This window comes from Scomber japonicus, chromosome 12 (assembly GCF_027409825.1).
Source record: "Scomber japonicus isolate fScoJap1 chromosome 12, fScoJap1.pri, whole genome shotgun sequence".
In the NCBI taxonomy this organism is placed as follows: Eukaryota; Metazoa; Chordata; class Actinopteri; order Scombriformes; family Scombridae; genus Scomber; species Scomber japonicus.
In genome coordinates this window covers 24,085,948-24,105,840 of record NC_070589.1, presented here as the reverse complement: position 1 = coordinate 24,105,840, position 19,893 = coordinate 24,085,948, and the positions used below count along the sequence as shown (strand labels likewise).

Here is a 19,893-nt window from a genome sequence, read left to right as displayed (position 1 = left end):
TAGGAGACACTTGGCAGCTGAGACAGACAACACTGTATCCATCATAAGAGGACATTTATGCCATATAAACTGAATCAAAAATGTTCCCTTCTTGAATCTTTGTGTCTTAACATCATAATTTGTCATGTGGTCATCCTGGTTAAAGACATATAGGCTGGGCACCAGAAGGATGTAGGACACTTAAATGAACAATCAAATCAATTGAAATACATGATGTCTCTGTTCAAATCAGACAGGAGACCTTTGTTTCATGTCACCCCACACTCTCTCTGCACAAACGAAATGTGAAATGAATGAAAATGCCATTGACACAAGCTTGAAAGGGAAGAAAAGAAGCATCTCACATCTGCATTTGAACACTTTTACAACTACTGTCATTGAGACTTGACATATATGTCAAAAATAGTGGCTCAGTTGTCTGTAAGAACAACATTTCCTTCATGAGGGAAAATAGATGAAAGGGGAGCACTTTAAAGTAGTAACATCAACACATATCAGTAGCTTAACCTAGAAAACTATTATTTTGCAGAAACAAGAGAGGTGTGTGTGTGGGTGGGGGGTGGGGGGGGGGGGGAGTGGGCAAAAGAAAAATGAGCAATTAGTATCAAAACAATTAAATGTTATTGGGAATTACTGCTGATGCATTGTTTATATTTATTTTTCATTTATTGACGCTCTGACTTTATAAATAAATGTTTCATGTCAATAGGGTGTATTTAACATGATGTTAGAAAATATGGTTTGAATTCTTATTTGGATCACTTCCAGTAAAATCTACACTTCGCTTGTCATAAGAACTATAAGAATTATATATATTTATCCTCATGATTAAATTTATGCCTACAGTAAAACTAAAATAAATGACAATTGCCTTATCAAATACAGCCAGTAACCAAGATATACTGAACATTTTATAGTTTGTTCTTTTTTTTACTGAGAAATCTAATAAGATTTGTTCTTTGTCCAATAAAATCCCCCAATTAAAGGGCTGGCTGAGGTGGAAGAGACGTGAGTTGTAATTCAAAACATTAAACAGTGTTAATGAGGCTGGATGAGTTAGTTGCTCGAAGCAAGACAATAGTTCTGTATCCCCTAGTTCTTTACACATTGGAGGACCACTATACAGGACTAACATTATTGTTGTGCTGTTTTTCTGACACATCCACTGTGTTTCTGATTAAAAGAGGCCAAATCCTACTGACCTGGAAAATGTGCTTTCCTGAAGTGTGCACAGCATGATGAATATAGAGGGAAATAATTCTCTACACTTCTTTGTTCTGAGCTCTAAGGAAGCTGAACACACACACACACACACACAGACACACAGACACACACACAGAAACCCAAACGTCTTCACTTTTTGCCAAATAAGTGTGTCTCCATGGCAGCCCGCAGTCAGTCCCATTTTCACTCTGACCTGGATTCAATCTGATATTTGTTGTGGTTACACTTCAGTGCCATAGTTACAGCTGTGGTGATTCATCTGTTTAATGTCGGATTGGCAAAGCACCCGCAGATTAATTTGCCACTGATGCGATAATTATTATTTTTTCATGTTGGTTTTAATGTCAAAACTCTTATCACCATTGATAACGAGGACATGAAGAGTAGCTTTAAATTGCTGCACAGTGAAAATCAAGGACCTTAAAATGTGAGAATTTTAATTTCTTTGAGACAAGCAGAATGAATGATTAAATCTTTCTTTATTATTTTAAAAGTACTTGTTTTTTTGTCATTAAAAGCTGACATTTTGGAGATAAAAAGTGTTAATTGTACCACCTAGGGAGGGAACATCACACCACAACACATGCAGCCTTTAAAGCCCCTGAAAATGTTCTTCATGACTACGAAATGTGTGTGATATGGTGATGGAGTATTGACCAAATAGATTATCTGCAAGTCAGCATTTCAATACTGAATGAATCAGAATACGTAAGTAAGGGTAAGTAAGACCTGTCTTATCTCAAATGCAGCCAAGAAAGAAAAGCAGGCCGCTCTTACTTGATGTTAAGAGGACATAATAGATGTATTCTTCGCCGGATGTTTGTGGTGTCTGGAAAGAATGAATGAAAAATGTGCCGTCTGGTTTCTTTACAGTGCGGCATACAAAATAAATATAACCAAACTGAAAAGAGTGGACCTATCCAGGGGGAAATAAAGGAAGACTGTCCAACTGCCACAAGCTCATGTAGTGTAGCAGCGGGTCAGATCAGTCCACATGAGCTGAATCTCTCTGACGACCTGACTCAACCCTTCAGTCCAAGCCACTGCGAGAATTATCTGCACTATAGAGGAAGCCTGTCCACAGATTCAGACCTCACAGGAAATGTAATATGTAATGTTATCAGTATAGAAACTTACACATGTATATCTGTAATACAGCAACATATTTATAAACTTCTGGACTGTTAACAGACCCTGAATCACTGTGAAAACTTTCAACTACTTTCAATAATGTTTATGTTGACCAGAAAATGGGCAAAGTGAGACCTCTACTTTTTCTCCCTCTCTTGGATCACACAAAAAATTTAAATCAGTTTACCATCTTGCTAATATTCAAGCAATTTCAGCCTTCTGAAAACATCTCTAGCCATACTGACATTTTATTTATAAGCTGCGTGAATATATTCACAGTTTTAATCTTCTTATCAGGCAGCTGTGTGTGCTGCTATGAATTTATTTACACTAGAAGCGACTGCATATACAGCTCAGCTTTAAAACTCTGATGGTACTTGTAGATAGTGATAGTACTTGTTAGCGAGCTGATGATGATGTTTGACATTCAGCTTCACTGTCTCACCTGCAGAAGTCAGGGGCAACCATGCCGTAGACATTGATCCTATCACACAGCTCGAGGGCGATGGTCATAGTGAACCAGCCGGTGCTCAGCCAGGAGTTTGATATCCTCCTGCAGGAGAGAGAAGGGGTGGAGGGAAGATGAGAGAGAGAAAGAAGACAGTTAGATGGATTTCAGGGGTGGGAGACCACAAGGATGAAAACTGTACCATATTTGAATTTTTTGAATGTGATTAACTGGGATAGATAATCAGAAAATCTCATGTCAGTGTATTATGGCAGAATATAGATTTATCTAAATCCAGGGGTCGATTTCCCTGACTGCAAGATCATTCAAGTTCCCTCACAGCCTCATTAAAATACAGATCTATCCTACATATCGACTGATACAAATGAACCTTGTCAAATAATCAAACCTTTAATCAGAAAGTAGCCTTGGTCTGCATGTAGTGCAGATATCTGGAATCACATAGTTTCAGCTGTAGGAAGATCTGCCTGCTTTTAAGTCTGCAGTTCAGAAGTCATGTCCACAAAGAAATGAACACTAATCAGTTTTCTGAAATATGCTATAATGAAAGAAATATGAAAGTATTATTTTACTTTGCATTAGAACATCTCTGTAAATCTAAATGTACATCAGAGTGATCTTTTTTCAGGGTGGCTGTCAGATTTAACCCCTACTGTTTATATTCTGACTCATCTTTAAACCAAACTTCTGAAACACAAATCTATTTACATTCATAAATACCTCATCAGTCATTAATAAATATTTGATTAATCCTTAATAAAGCTGTCAGAGAGTTTGTTATCTATTTATAGGGGATATAACATTCACATTCTCATTATATTATGGTCCAGGAGAACATTTTATGGAATGTGAAGTTTTGTAAATTTGCACATTTGTATGTACCAATATGTACATTAGCTGCAAAAGAAATGAGTATTCAGTATTTTTACAGCTCTCAAATATGAAAATGGGTCAAATTTGATCTTGAACAGCAAAAATGATTAGCAGGCATTTTTTAAAGAATTCAACGCTGGTTTTTAATAGATTTAATGGACTCTAGTCATTAAATTTGCACTACTTCTGAGGGACCTTGAAAAAAAATGTTCTCGGCCAACATTACTGTCTTTCAGAGGCTATAGCAGGCATCAGTTGGTACCAATCATGTCATGCTAGCTTGTTAAGAAGGGGGCTACATAATGCTACAGGCTAAAAAAGGAAGGAAAGATAGAAAAAACTGTCATGGTCATTTTCAAAGGGGTCCCTTTACAGACAAGCCCACTTAATGCTGAGTTGTACATTAAATTAATCTCTGATTCCGAATTTTCAGATAACATGTACTTCTTCTATGTGGCAAGTACTCCATGCAGGAGTAGTTAAAGTGAAAAGAATTTAGCTTTTTTTTTTTTACAGAAAATACATGCACTATAATGGAAAATGCTGTAATGAAAACATTATAAAACAATAACATGTTTATAAGAATACATTATTTAACTTTGCAGAATGAAATACAGTATATCTTTCAAAATGCCTTTTAGAGGATTTTTTGAATTATTTACATTCCTGAAATGCTTTCATGTTTAAGATGACAATGTTGGTTGGTTGTTCTACCACAAAGACTGAGATATCTCAACATCTATTGCATCCTGTTGACATTGGTTATCCCCTGACCTTTCCTTTAGCATCAACATGAGGTTTACATTTTTAGTTTTGAGTGAAATATCTTGACAACTATTTAATGGATTGTTGTGAAATGTAAAAGATATTCAAGGTCCCTAGAGGATAAATCTGAATTACTTTTCTGATCGTCTTTTCATCATCTAACCATCATCAGGTTTCCCAACACTTTTGTTTGTGACCAAATACCTGCCAAAATAATGAGCAACAACCTCATAAGTGCATTGTGTTTAGTGTGAATTAGTAAATATCTGCATTATAAATATTAGCTTGAGCATGTTAGCATTCAGCTAAAAGACCCTCTTTGCTTAGTTAAGCCTCACAGAGCTGCTAGTGTTTATACCCTACAGTCTGGTTTTCATTATGCAGTAGTGACAGAAAACTTCATGATGCTGATCCCTGGCTGTTGTCATGTAGCCATCGTTGTAATCTGCCAAGCACAGTCATGCAGGGGTTTTAACTGATGTGATCTGAAGCATAAATCAATTTATAAGTTAGTTTCTGCTTTATATTTGTTCTTGTTCCTTCACAGAAAGTATGAAAATATTCATACAAGTATGAGCTGATGTAACAGGTTTACAATGAAAAATTCAGCAAGGATATATTTGATTCCTTCGGCTGAATCAAGCACAGCTGTGCATCTCGTCATGCCTCCCCTGCTGCACAGCTGAACCTCATCCTGACTGGAATTGTGACTGGTGACCAGTGGATGTATCCGTGCATCGGTTATTATTGCACAAAGGTTACTGGATGGATATAAATAAGCTTTGCTAACTTTATTATAATTATTCCACCAGGGTAATTTTCTAGTGTGCATGTAGTATAGCAGTTTGTCAGCATTAAGTTGCAACACAATATGAAGATTTATGAGAAAAAATAAATTAACAATAAAGGAATAACATAAAATCAATAATACACAGCACAGCAATTACTGTACACTACATGAACTTCCTCATTAAATTGAGATGCAATACAGCCACCTTTAAGTATTCTGCCATCGGTAAATCATACATATTGATAGCATTTTATTTTTAGTGAAGCATGGTTGAATTTGACAGAAAACACAAAGAGAGATTGTTTTATGGCGCAATGCCAGTTAAGTGTGAGCCAAAACCTTCAGACTCGAACTAAATCAAACTACAGAAGTGAAAGTCAAACTATTGGCATTTCAGTTTGTAAATACAGGAAAAATTGTATGTACTTTTTGCTGTGTGTTGTTAAATAATAGTATCACAGCTGTGGAGCTGAATATTGACCTTAAGTTAGACTTTTGTCATACCATGTCTATAGGTATAGTCACATTACATTTACGAAATGTTCCCACCCTCGTCAATGAAAAAGAATCTGATGTCACATTTATGATGCATGTAATGAATAAATATTGATCAGAGCAATCACAAACCCTCAACAGTTTCTGAGAGCGGCGCTACAATAGCCTGTATAGTGGTACTGTAGTCTGGTAATGTGATACTGTAATAAAATGGTAATAAAACATACTAGAATATAACTTATCCATTTCCAAATGCAGTGCAGCAGTTCTTTTTATTGGCCATTCAAAAACATCCACTTAGGATTTCCTCTGTAAAACAAATGTGCACAATTTTAACGCAATATTAAATGCATGACTATTTGTTTAATTTATTTATTTTTTAAGGGTAAGCCATTATATTTATCATCTCATATGATGTGATTTTGCATATGCAGCGGTTTAACCTCTAGCTTATGAGCAGTTTGACAGGATGCATTCCTGATCTCTCGTCAACCTCGTCACCTTGCTGCTTCCATAAAGCTTGTTGCTGCTTATTGTCTGCTCCCACACATATATACACCAAATCCACAGCAGCTGTTTTTTCCCTCCACAAGATAGAGAAACAAAGCCTGATAAGAAAAATGTTGACAAGAACAACCAGGCAGGCATCTCGACACCATGCTCGTCTCCGGTTGATGGAGGTGACACATTTGGAGTGGAGGGTTTACTTGGTTGTTTGAAAAGGTGTTCCTTTCTCTTATGTTTCTCACAGAGAACAGTGTAGGGGGGATACACATCAGGAAAAAATTGTGAAATGAAAGGCCTGTTTAGCATTGTATTTGAAACATTTCCCCTGGTTGGGGATGGCGAGAAAGAAAAACAACTTCCTGGGAAGCTGTAGAAGAACAAAGAAATGTTCCCAGAGTGTTGAAATGAGTCCATGGGACTTTACAGACATGATCCTTGAGTGTAAGAAGATATACTTTATTGTCCTGAGTTCCCAAAGCTTTATATCCACACCACGCTGGTGTCCAGGTGCAGTGTCAGAGTGACATGTCTCAGAAACTAATAGCAAATGAAATTTTGTAGAGTTTGTCATTGGTTCAATTTTCTTTTCTTTCTCTCTTTTTACCTGTTCTCAAGTGGACCCAGGGAAAACCAATCTCTAACCAAAGTGCATCGCTTTAAAAAGAAGAAACTCATTCCAAAGGGGACCTGAGGAAAGTTATTTCTGGACTGAATTAGAGCTCAGAATGAAATAAAAAATGCAGTTGGCCTGAACAAGACCTTTTGCTGTGTGCTAGACAACTTGGAACTGGAACATTTCTGACCTCCTACATGGAAAAATGTAATGGACCACCTCTTGAGGTCAGAACCATTCTGGGCCTTGGTGATGTAGTTTCCCATCTATGTCCTTGACGATGAGCTGTGTAAGGGTGGACAAATGGCTTGACCAAATCCTGTGTTGTGACATGGATGTCCACCTACCCGAATAAACTGTGTGCTGCTATGTAAATCAGGAGCATGAGGAGTGAGAAGCTGACTGTTGTTTGGCACAATAGAGACAGTTCTTCAGGGAAGCAGTCTTGTTGCACTTGCGGCCTTCAGATACTCATGGAGAGAGATAGAAATAGACAGAGAGAGACAGAGAGCCATCTGATCCACAAAGGTCTTGAACTATCTCGGGTTCGGTCATGGGGCTTGTAAATGTGAGGTTACAGGTGATTGGTTGCTCTATTTCCTCCTTGTTGATCGATTGCAGCCAAGTCAAGACCGTGGTGGAGTCTGTCCGTAGTATGACTTGATGGATGGGCAGTGATAGCTGTGTAAGTGCCCTATAGAGTTTTAGTCTGGGGATGCTCAGCTGCTTTCTTGGTGCTTCAATATGTCCCTGCCTCTCGTCATGTAATGAATGGTAAACCCAAGATATTGGCTGGCCAGAATCTTATGTCGGTTCACTTGGTGACCTGTGGAAACACTGAGAGGAAGAACTGAAAGAATAGGGTGTTTGGGGGTCAGTACCACTGAAGACCCAGTGCTGATTACTTTGCCTTGTGCTATCCTAAGCTCAGCACTATCTGACCTGGCTTCAGCTGACAGGTAGCTGATAACAGCTTCTATTTTGTTTGCCCACTGTCACAGTTCAAAACCCGCATTAGCAGGCAAGGTTAGCAGTTTATCCACAAGGGTTTGGACTTCCTTTGTTGTAATGCTTTGCACACAGTTGTCCATGTTAAAAGACTGAAAGACTAACTCACGTACATCCTCTCCCACATGGCTGTGATCCAACACATGACTCTGCAATGTGAATATCACATAACAGGCACTGTGTTATGATGCTTAAGGGAGTAATGGTCCATTGGAGATGGGGCTGTGTGCATTTGAGTGGGCATTGAATTGTTGTCCAGCTGCTCTTAGTCTGTAGAGGGCCTGTGCTCTGTACCTTCATCTCTTGTATTGTGTTGTGGATTTACACTATTGTGTTGGCCTTCAATCATAGGCTTATTATATCCTGGTGTGGTGCTCTGTGGAGGACTATAAGGAATATCCATATTTCCCTCCCGGGCCTCATCACTGTGATGCTGAGGTGTTGCAGTTAAATGTGTGGATTGTAGCTGCTGGAAAACATTTCCTAGTTGCTCTGTTGATCTGTTGAGAAAGCTGCCCAGTCTCCAAGGTAGTGTGGTGTCTAAGCTGCTATAGCTTGTGCACAGTCTGTCTTGACTGAAGGTATAGATCCTAATTACACAACCAACCTCATTACACAACCACTGCCTCCAGGAATGCCTCTCCTGCTGTAGCGTATAGTCCTCTCTTCCCAGCTGTCCAGGATCTCCCATAATGGCGGGCATTGATGCTCCTGACTTATTGGTGATGATGAGCGAGTGTGACTTCTACTCCTCTCACACTCCTCTTCCCCCCTTTGTTGGTAAGTTGGCTGGAGAGTATAGTCTGCCAACTGCACTGTGAGCTTATCTGGATGATTTGACATGGTTGGCCTGAATCTGGCCTGAAGGATCAAGTAAAAATAGGGGTCCTACCTTAGTAACTATTTGCTATGAATGATTAGTGATCATCAATCCAGGACTACTGAAGGGAAAAAACAAACCAAAAGTGACTTTCTTTCTCAGTTATCTTCTATTTATTGTCACACAAAAAACAAATGCTAAGTATATAAATTATGTATATAACTAGGTTACAAATAAACAATAAAGACCAAATACCAAATGAAATGAACAGAATTCAATATATCTGTATCAATAACCTTAATAGTTGCTGCCATAGAGAGAGAGAAAGAATTACTGTGGCATATCAGCCCTTACAGAAAAAAATATCTTTAACAAATTGAATATCAGTGATAACAGTAATAACTCTGCACACGCAATAATTACTGAGGTTAAAATATATTAAGAATGGCATTGCACCAAGCAAAGCACTCAATAATCCAAAACCAGTGTACATGAATAAATGCACAATATTAAGTCATGTCACCTAGCACACTCATAAATTACTGCTGGTAACAAACCTTAGGCCCTACATGTGGTCTTCCCATTCCCACCAGAGTTCAGACTTATGGGATAGCATCCTTCACTATCAAGATATCAAAATAACCTTACTTCATGCTGATAAGATAAGTTGAGGTAGACTAAGATAATACTGACAGAAAGAGAGGGTCTATTACTACAGTCAGCTCAGCCCATACAAAGTGATGGCCTTCTTTACATGCATTAAAGCAAACAATCATGTTATGCTCCATCTTTACTCCTCCATTATTTCTTCCCAGCCTGACCTTTACTACAGAGCCTGCTGCTTTACTTTGTTGCCAAACAACCTAAACCCCCTGAATCAATCACATCTTCGGAAAATGAGAAAACTTTCATAGCTCAAAGCACAACATTTTGTCATCAAGCACTCTGTGGTGGATGCATGGAGGTCTTAGTCAGGAGGCATGCAGCTAATCTCACTTAAGAAGTCTTCCTCATTTCCTTGTTTATGAACATGCTGATGAATAATGTGGTGTGAAATGTCAAGCTCTTAAAAAGGACTGGAAGCAAGCTGTGAGTGGGATAGACAGATTTATCCCTGTGAAGGAGAACTGTATGGCTCCCTATGTTTGCTCAGTTTGGTATTTTAAATCTAGCAATTAAAGTGTAGTTTAACTGTGTGTTGATCCTTGAGTCTTAAAATCTTATTTCTATTAAAATGAGTAAAAACTGAGAGTACTTAAGAATGACACTTGTATCTAACAAAAGAGATGACTGGTTTAAAGAGGATCACCCTTGATATTAGAGTACAAGTTGATTTTGCAGGCACAGTTTTATTCCATGTGGGAAAAATAATTCAATACTTGATCAAATTAGTCAAGACTTTTTTGTGTGTACAGGCCTAATTGGGAAAAGTAGAGTTGATCAGAAAAACAGAACTGTGCTTCTCTCTGTGTTTTTTGTTACTGCATTGTATTGATTTCTAAAGAGCAGCTGTATTGTCATTATTATTATTAGTATGCAACTGCTGAGGGTAAGGTCACCTGAAGGTATGATTAGGCATAATTAGTTAATGCTGAAACACCTGTTGAACAATCAGTATCAGTACACTCTTATGAGTACAGTATATGTAAATGAACCACATTAAAAAAAACCTTTTTTATCATTATTCATTATTTAATGAAGTTCCTGGTTTGCTTCCCTCACTGGAAACACCAGCAGGCACATATACCATGAATTTTGTACCTGCTGCTCTCTACCTCAGTGACTACAGTGATTATATGTTGCTTGGTGCTGATTACTAATTAAAGGCTCCATTTTTTTCCAAGGCCATCTTTCCCATTTTTGTTGCATCACTGTTTTTAAATTTCTGAGAAATGGAAAGTGTGCCGGCATGTATTTTGTTTATCTCTTTCCATGCATCTTTTTGGATTAGACCCCCCACCCCCTCCCTCCCCTTTATCTTCTTTGATGTACCTCCTTGACCAGCAGCAGACTTCCCTCTGCTTCAGTTTGTTTTTGTTTTGTCCAATTTCCAGTACTTTTCTAATGAAAATGAATATGTGAAAAAGTCGTATAAGGACTTTTGTGGGAGGGAGGGAGCTGTGGGAAATTTAATCAATTTTATCAGACCAAACTGTTGGAGATAGAAAAAAGAGAGGTTACCAGACCTCTGTAGCCCACTCCTGATCTTTTCTTGATGCTAGGAGCTCAAGGCTATTAGCCACTATTAGCATAATAATAAACGTTATTGCAGACACAGGTCCATATAACACAACACACAGTGAAAAATAGTATAAAAAGAGAGGTTCAATAAGAGTACAAAAAAATATGCATATTATAAGCTATACAAGCTATTGCACCAATGCCGTCTTAGCCTAGTCGTGAATCTATAACAGCTTTTCAGAGGGCTGACTAGGGCTACCATTATGTGGTTCTCTGACTTGTCCAGGTCCAACTAAACATCAGCTGTCTTAAGAGTGCCTCACAGTGCCACAGTGCATAACTAGCCAGGTCTCTTCAATCTGCATTCAAATAACACAACTTGACACTTTCAAATTACGTATACTGCACCTGCCAAAGTCTAATTTTGCATGCAGCTGAACCTTCCCAATGAAGTGATGTCAATATAATGCAACTTCCCTCACTACTTCATAAGGTGATGTTTGGCATACACAGTGTATACAGTTTAAAAGTGTGAATTACTGTCTGATTGGCTATTTTTGCTCTGAGAATTCAATACATGTGATTAATCACATGATCACTTAAGAGTGAAGTGAAGGCATGATCAGTGTGACATATTTGAAAAAAAAAAGTCTGAAAAGAAAAAGTCTGAATTCACTTTACATGGTCTTTAAGGTGTTGGAAACATGTACTTACAATAGTTGAAGATGGGGTCTCTGATGCCTAGACGTTATGACGCATATAACCACAAAACATTCTAGCTGGGGACTTCTTGTTGAATATCCCTCTTTGTCCCCCCCTCATGAGTCCTGCCTGCTGCTTACACTGTCGCTGTCCAATAAAGGCAAAATTTCCCCCCTAAAGCAAAGACTAACAAGCAGAAAAAAACCTATAGTCATGGAGGAGGTCTGATTCTCTTTGCTCTTGATCCATTTCATCCTGTAAAGCTCCTATTGCGACCAATTATTCCTCTCAGGTCTGTGTATTCTCTGCTGCCGCAGCTGTTGCATCATTCTGTGTTGCACAGCTGGCCTGCTGAGGCTCTTCTCTTTTCCTGTTTTTGACCTTTTCTCATAAGTCACCACAGAATGATTTTTGCAGGATTGCCAGGCGTTAGCTGGCATGGTAGACCTTTTTGAAGATTTAACATCAACATCCATTTTGTCAGCTCTCCAGTAGTGGGTAGATGGTCCTTTAAAAACATCAAACCTGTGATCTTTTGGTAATTGAGCGATCTCTCACCACTATGCTTGCCACCTACACATTTTGTTCCAGCAAACTACACCTCAACTCAGCCCAAATGGGTCCAGTAGAAACCTAACAAAGTGAAGCTTTTAGTGATTACAATAAAGCATTACAGGAACATAAAACAAGGAATGAAAAAAAGTTATTTCAAAAGCTAATTTGCCTTTAATCACCAGTTGAAGCTCATTCTGGCCTGGCAATTTAACTCAGAGGATGCAGAGGGACACCTGTTTTTCATTGCTCCTCCGGTGGTGTTATTAAAATGGGTGGATGTGGCAACATCCCACACCATCTTAATTACCTTTACTGAAATGGCATAGCCCATAATTACAGTTACAGGCTGCAGGGTTGCAGATTGCACAGTTGATTACCCAGAAACTCTGTTATTAATGCCACTCGCACAGGCTCTAAATCCTTAAAGACCATAGGATTCATTTTATAAATTAGGTAAAAAATATTGTCATTTCATAAAGGTACGGCACATTTTGCATACAGATGGCTTCTTTTAAACTTCTCTCATATGAAATCGAGATCACAAAAGTTAATGCCTAATGCTATAAAGGATGAGAAACAGGTAATAGGAACAGTAACAGAAGCCACTTGATCACTGTTAACATTTACCATGATTGGAGGCACACATTCTGAGGGATGGATGTCTCAGCTATTCACTAAATCCTCTACTTGGCAATTCCCTCCTCTGACACCTATCTTAAGCTGAAGTCAGATTCAGTCTCCACTGACAACTCGGACAAAGGCTCAGACAAAGACACAGCAGGGTAGGAGAAAGAGAGAGAGAGAGAGAGGGAGAGAGAGAGAGAGAGAGAGAGAGAGAGAGAGAGAGAGAGAGAGAGAGAGAGAGAGAGAGAGAGAGAGAGAGAGAGAGAGAGAGAGAGGAGAGAGAGAGAGAGAGAGAGAGAGAGAGAGAGAGAGAGAGAGAGAGAGAGAGAGAGAGAGAGAGAGAAACAAACAGGATGTGTACGGTAGTGTTTTCATTAAGCATTAATAGCCACAGGACCGAGGAACTCAGCTTGGTTTCATTAAATTTGAGTCCTTTTAACACTGCTCAGCTTGAGAGAAGGTGTTGCAGAAAGAGAAACTCAGTCATTTGCACATCACACAAAGCAAAGCAGAGGTTTTTTCAGTTACATCACTATTTAACGTTGGGCATTAACAACTTTCGCTCTGTGATTGCAGGAAACCCACAGCATCAATGACATGAGAATCTGCTGCCAAATAGCAGCAAGAAACCATTATCACTTTCTTTATGTCCATGTTAATTAAACTGTCTTTCAAACTTGATTTTCAGTAACAGCACAGATTGAATCTCATGTCTTTGATTCCAGGGGCTTCCTGCAAGCACTGAATGCACTATAGTACCCAAATGTTACCATTGTATTACTATGTGATGACCTTGACAGAAAAATAAACTATACACTTACAAGCACACATTCAAGTTGATGGATTACCTACTGTATTTCAAGCAAATTTAATTTCTCTACAAGTTGATTTTCATATTGTACTGAAGAAATTGAGACAGAAGCCCGGAGGACAGGAAATTAATCTTAAAATGCTGGGTAAAATATTGCAAAATATGTGTTTTGTTGTTGTAGTCTGAGCTCAAATTGGACCCAGTAGTCTGCATAGCATACAGATAGTGTTCTGGGGCACAAGCATTCTTAATTTTAGGATACAAATGACTAATTTGTAGTACAAAATACTGATGAACTGTTGTTAGAAAAGCAGTGACTGTATTGTGCTGAAAGTCTTCTACTGGTTCTAACTCTTTTCTTGCTTTCTATATGTAGGACAAGTTTTACTGTCTTGCTTTAGAAGACTTGCATGTTGTGTCAATGTATTTTAATTACTGTTAGGTTATTTAGTCTTAGGTATAAAAATGGACATATGGGAAGAAACACACAAAACAAACAATGCTTCTGTGCCACACTGTATAGTGATACAAAAAGCCTTTTTCCCACAAGCTATAATTATTTTTGACTCACTAAGGAGTATTTCATTCATCAAATAATAAAATGTACCCTTGCTACCTGCCAGGCTAAGTACAAAGAATAAAGCTCATATCCACCAATTTGTGCCTGAACTGAACCAGGTTTTATCTCATGCAGCTGCACATTTATACCTTCTCTCACACAGATGAGTACCTACCATCATAAGAACATGGTGATACTGAAAGTCAAGTCAAGGTACGCATTTGTAAAGAAATCTTAATATGCCGTCATTGTGCACTGGTGAGTACTGGCCCAATTTAATCAGTAATTATAGCTTAAAAATGCAAAACCACCTCACTGAAATGCTCTTCTAACCCTAAAGTATCATCACAATAGAATGATTTCACTGTAATTAAATTTGATACATATTCTGTCCTCCATACACCTCATGGTGAGAATCTAAATTACCTCCCTCCTTATTGTATTCTTGCATATTCATCTTCCCCTCACCTGTCCTTGCCAGTTTCCTTCTTGAAAAGCTCATCAAACTGCAGCATCTTCTGCCAGGAAATGATGTAGACTTTAAGTTTGGGTAGCACCTGGTTCATCAGCCTCAGGTTGTTGTACACGAGGCCCTTCCCGTCACGCCTCATGTAGCTGCTGGGGCCCCAGAAGATGAATACTGTGTCCTGGCTGGCATTGAGCAGCTCATGGCGACTCCGCAGGACCCGCTGCATGCTGGAGTGAGCGATGACGCGCAGGGAAGTGCGTCGGCCGACATCGTGGGCGTAACCCCTGGCGGTGGGAGCGTCGTTCATGCGAATGACACATTCAGCCTGGTCGATCTCTTCACCCCGACCGCCTCCAATGAGGTGACCTGAGCTGGTCACCAGGGCGCAGGTCTGGCAGTGCATCTTGAGAGGCTGATTAATGGAAGCAGAGCATAAAAAAAAAAAGAATGAAATAAACATTAAAAAAAGGTGTCTCTGTTAATATCTTGTGCATCAAAATATTTGTCCTCCTTGTCCACTGTGGAAGTAACCACTGCACTACCAGCAGAATATACATGTTTATGTTGCACCATAAGTCAACACACCAATGTATTTTCAAGTAGTCAAAAATGTTCTGAGAGTTGTGTTTAGCTCTTGGTTTAAACAGATATATGCAAAGCGGACAGAAATGCACACCTAGGGGGACTTTGATAAAAAGCTTCACTGTGTGTTTGAGGTGGAAAATGCTTTGTTGACAAACGGGTAGAGACAGAGCCTCCTGGTTATATGTAGCTTGTCATATTGCTTTGTGATTGGTAGAAACCCGGGGGTTGTACAAAGGATTCACCTTTAATCTTTCTCCCACTTGCACACAACAGGGGAATGTGTGTTTACCTCCATAACCAGACCCGATGCATACAATTCATATTGCATACTTAAATAGGGAGCTTTACATTATTCCAATTATTTTCTCTAACACATTTTTGATATAGGTAATGAGTAATGTAATGTAATGTAATGTAAAGTAATGAAAGCTTTAACTGAAATTAACAAATAATCAGTTAACTACTTCATGAAAAAAAAGGATTTTTCTGCTGGCAACAGTACAATACCAGAAAATATTCTTACTATTCTGATGATTGCAAAGAAAACATGCACTCATTTAACCAGGCTGAATCAAAGACTGTCACATCCACAAAAATTAATAATTAAGACATCTCTGTCACATATTGTTTCACAGGAGCAGGCACAGCAATCTAAGCAGTAGACTCACTTTTGTTAAAGAATTTCAGTACTTCTTATCTTATCTTATCCATCCATGATATTTTCTAGCACAAAGCAACATGTGATTTTGCTATGATTTCTGTCAGCATCTTTTTGCTTCTTCATTTAATACTTTTCTTCACAAAATCACAAAGAATTTCTTTGCTATTGTCAGAAATGCAGCTGCTACTTGAAACCACATTGGGAGCATCTGTAAATGCACACTGTGGTTGATTGTGTGTGTGGCCTCTTTTTGTCATCAGCATATTCATTCCAGGATGTGCATGCACATAAATCATTAACAGACCTATTTGTGTATGTTAAGCTGCTCTACATGTTGTGAGCCTGCTGCACATGTACAGTATGCGTGAATGTGGGTGTGTCCAGAATTCTTCTTGCTTCCACACAGACCTCTGCAATGAAAATCAATGATATGCAAACCAGTCCTGCAGAGCCCTCTAATGTGCCCTGAAATATCTCCCCAGCAGAAATATGGTAGTTATTTACATGCTTATAGCCATAACAAATTTACATTTTCGTGGCATTAATGAGAACAAATGGTTATTGCTGTGGTGTGGGGGTGGTGGGAGATGTGTCATTATCATCCTCATCTGCTGACTTTGACTTAGTGGCAGATTACCAGCAGATCTGGCTCATCTGGTTAATGAGACCTTAAGGAGCAGAGATAGGGAGAGAAAGAGAGATGAAAAGAAGAGGTGGGGGAGAGGAAACAGGGATAAAGGAAAAAAACTGGGTGAGAGAGTGATGGAGAAAAAAAGGGAAAAAGAAAAGCTGGCAAAAGAGAAAGAGATATATGGAGGCAGTGAGAGCCACACTGCTACCAGTGTTTGATGAAACGCTGAGCTAATGAGGTCCTGGCGGTCTACACCAGCAGCAGCATCCATCCACTCCTCCCATCTCCCTCTGTCCTTCCTTCTCCCACCTGGCAGCACCTTGACAGCCAATCTGGCTGTAGCGCACACCAGTGGAGCAGGTCAGAAATCCCATTTTCACCCAGGGGCTTTTAAGTGGCTCCACAGACCCTATTTTCTCTTCCTCTGTCTCAGGGAGAATTTAAGTGAGCCTTGCTGGCCAGAATTGGCCTCTTCAGGGAGCCCAGTCAGGCTATTACCGAGAAATAGGCTGGATGGTCTGAACAAGGCTCTCCATTTCAGCCGGAATTACGTGGCCCATCCAATATGGTGGCTTGGGTTGAGGTGATGGAGTCGAAGTAAACTGTAGTTTACGTCTGACCCTGGCATTAAGGGCTGGCTGTGAGTGTCTCCTGACTGCTGGAAACTGAAAATTTCACTCATGTTGAATTTATCCTCAACAAAATGTTTACTACTCAATAATTAATGCAATAAATTGTTCATAATTCAAGACACATCTATCATTTATGTATTTGAAATCACTTTCATAACAAAACACCTTTGATCATAGTTACTGCGAGTGTTTTAAAGTATTCCTCCAATATCTTGTTACATCACCCGATGAAAGTGATGCAACCAAAGTGATTGCCCAAAATAAACACTGTATTTTGACCACTGTTATGTTATTTATCTTCAGGTAACGTTATTCAGGTTTGCACAAAGTAAACATTCATTTATCTCCTGTACCAGTCCCAATTTACGAGCAGCTGTCACAAATCCTTAATTTTGTCCCGAAAATGAAACTAAACACAAGTTTTGATTAGTTATTGACTAATAAAACATTAAATACAGATTGCTGTGGAACTTTATTTTGTTGTTGCCACAGACAGGCACTGTAACCATAGTTGAATTATAGCTGTAGTGTCGCAAATTGATAAACTAAGCATAATAAAAAAGGAAATTAAACCATCTTGATGAAATTAATATGAATATTATGTAACGGAAAATGATTTACACACTACTCACTGTTTCTTTTTCCTAATGACTTCATGAACAAAAATAATATATCTTAGTGTTGCTGAGTGTTTTACTCTTTGTTGACACTAAGAAGTCCCCTTTATTTTTTTGAGATATTCTAATATAAAACCATTTCAGGGGCATTTTTCAAACTCACACAGCATGTGTCAGTCTATATTTCTTCAATAAATTGACAGATGGAAAAGGATTAAGAGGCAGGGAGGAGTCACTGATGAAAAATAGCTGATGGTCTATAAAGTACAACAAATTATGTGATTCTTTAGGGAGTGAAAGGTAGTTTTATCTCTTTTATTTGCCTGAAGAGTGGCAAATCATTAATGAAGCTGAGTATTATCTCTGTCAATTCCGTAATCATTTGGTCTATAAAATTTCATATTAATCTTTTGTGGCTTGGAATAAGTGTGCAGGCATTACTTTTTTTTAATTGATTCTATAAAGTATTAGAATATGGTAAAATGTAAAATGTCAATCACAGTGTGCCAGAAGTTTTGTTTCATCTAAACAACCCAAATCCAGCAGATTCATTTTTGCAATCAGAGAAATTCTCACCGGACCAAGTTTTCCCCATTTTTGCTTGAAAATGTGTCAAATTATATCTGTCAACTGATTAACTGATTAATCATTTTAGCTCTAAATAGTTTTATTATTTATGTAAAACACCACTACAAATGAACTGGAAAGTGGAGGGAATTTTTTTGCCCTATATTGTTAAACAGCGTATGTATATTAAGAATATTACATTAAAAATTAACTCTCGCAGGATGAAAAAAATAATTCTTCATTTTATTATAGGATATTCAGCCAAAGAGAGATGAAGGGTAACCTTGTCCCACTTGTGGCACACAGCAGGAGCTTGCCCTGGTTTCATTAAGCTTTTTCATCCATCCACACTGTCCTAGTAAAGGTACAGCAACAACATACAGACAGACAACGGCCTGTCACATCTCTGCTTCACCTGCTGGAGCGACAACCCAGACAGCCGAGGCCGCCCCCCTCTATTTCCTTATTCTGTCGGCATCTGAACCTTCCTTTGCCTCTGGAGCACCTGTCCTTCACTGGGCTGTATGAACCATCACTGCCTGCCCACCGCTCACCCTGTCTGACATCCTGACCCACTCTGTGTGGAGGAAAACATGTCCGTCAGAGCTGCAGGGATTAACCTTGAGAAGATAGTGGAGGGGATGAAAGGGAGAAGGAGCTCGGTCCCAGACCACCTTGGGAGGCAGTATGCTTCAGAGCTGAGAGAGACGGTGTGGGCCTTTGGGGACCAAATAGAGATGGTTTGTTATTAGTTTTCTGGAATTGATTCAAGTACAGAATAAAATGAAGCTTAGTTTTCAAAATGTGTTTCCAGCTGTACTCAGTGAGGGTGTTTCATTGTTCATGTGTCAGTCTGGTGTTATTGAGTGGCAGCTGAAGACCATGTATGAGAGTGTGAAATTAAACAACGGGGAGGAATAAAATCCATAGAGGACTCATATAATCACACATTATTACTGTGTGATTGTAGTTCGTGCAGTTCAGCCCAGCTTGATTGGTTTCGTGGTTAACGCTCACAGCCCTTCGCTGCCCATGGGTAACATGGGTAATAATTGGTGGTTAAAACTCACATGGGACTTAAGGGTGTGTGAAATCAGATTTAATTCCTCACCCGACTCCCCCCTCACTTCCCCAACGCATCTCAGTCCCTTGAGGAAAAGACATACTTACACTGCAGTGAACCTTTACGCTTGATGTATGCCATACCCCCTCTGAGTGAAGAAATAGCATTCGAGTGTTGTTATTGATTTTGTGTGGGTGAATGCAGTGGGAAGGAGGATCGAGCGGGGGCTTAGTGAGGATGCCGCGTCTTCAAGGATGCGAAATGGAGGATATGGCCAGTAAATGTGAGTGTTGAGAGGCGCCAATCATCCGGCCCAGCAGGATGTTGTCTGGCTGTCTAGTATCGCCAAGAGATAAAAGAACAGAACATTTTTCAACCTCCTCCAGGCTGACCTTTAGGCTCATCAAAGATGTCTTTGTTTTCTACAGTCTCCTCAGAGAAAAGGCTTCTACACACAGACAGAAATTAATGGTAGCTTAAAGCAAAAATGCTCTGAAAAGTTCTTTAAATAGAAAAACGGGGGGAATTATGACCTTGATAT

General features: G+C 39.0%; 1 protein-coding gene across 1 annotated transcript in view; it reads right to left on the bottom strand.

The window, feature by feature from the left end:
- st6galnac5a (ST6 (alpha-N-acetyl-neuraminyl-2,3-beta-galactosyl-1,3)-N-acetylgalactosaminide alpha-2,6-sialyltransferase 5a) overlaps positions 1-19,893 on the bottom strand; it is a 47,551-nt gene that overhangs the window by 8,724 nt on the left and 18,934 nt on the right. Inside the window, exons 3-4 of the mRNA XM_053330763.1 lie at positions 14,596-15,008; positions 2,801-2,908 (exon numbers count right to left, since the gene is read on the bottom strand). Coding sequence (XP_053186738.1) covers positions 2,801-2,908; positions 14,596-15,008 — 521 coding nt within the window. The remainder of the gene's footprint in view (positions 1-2,800; positions 2,909-14,595; positions 15,009-19,893) is intronic.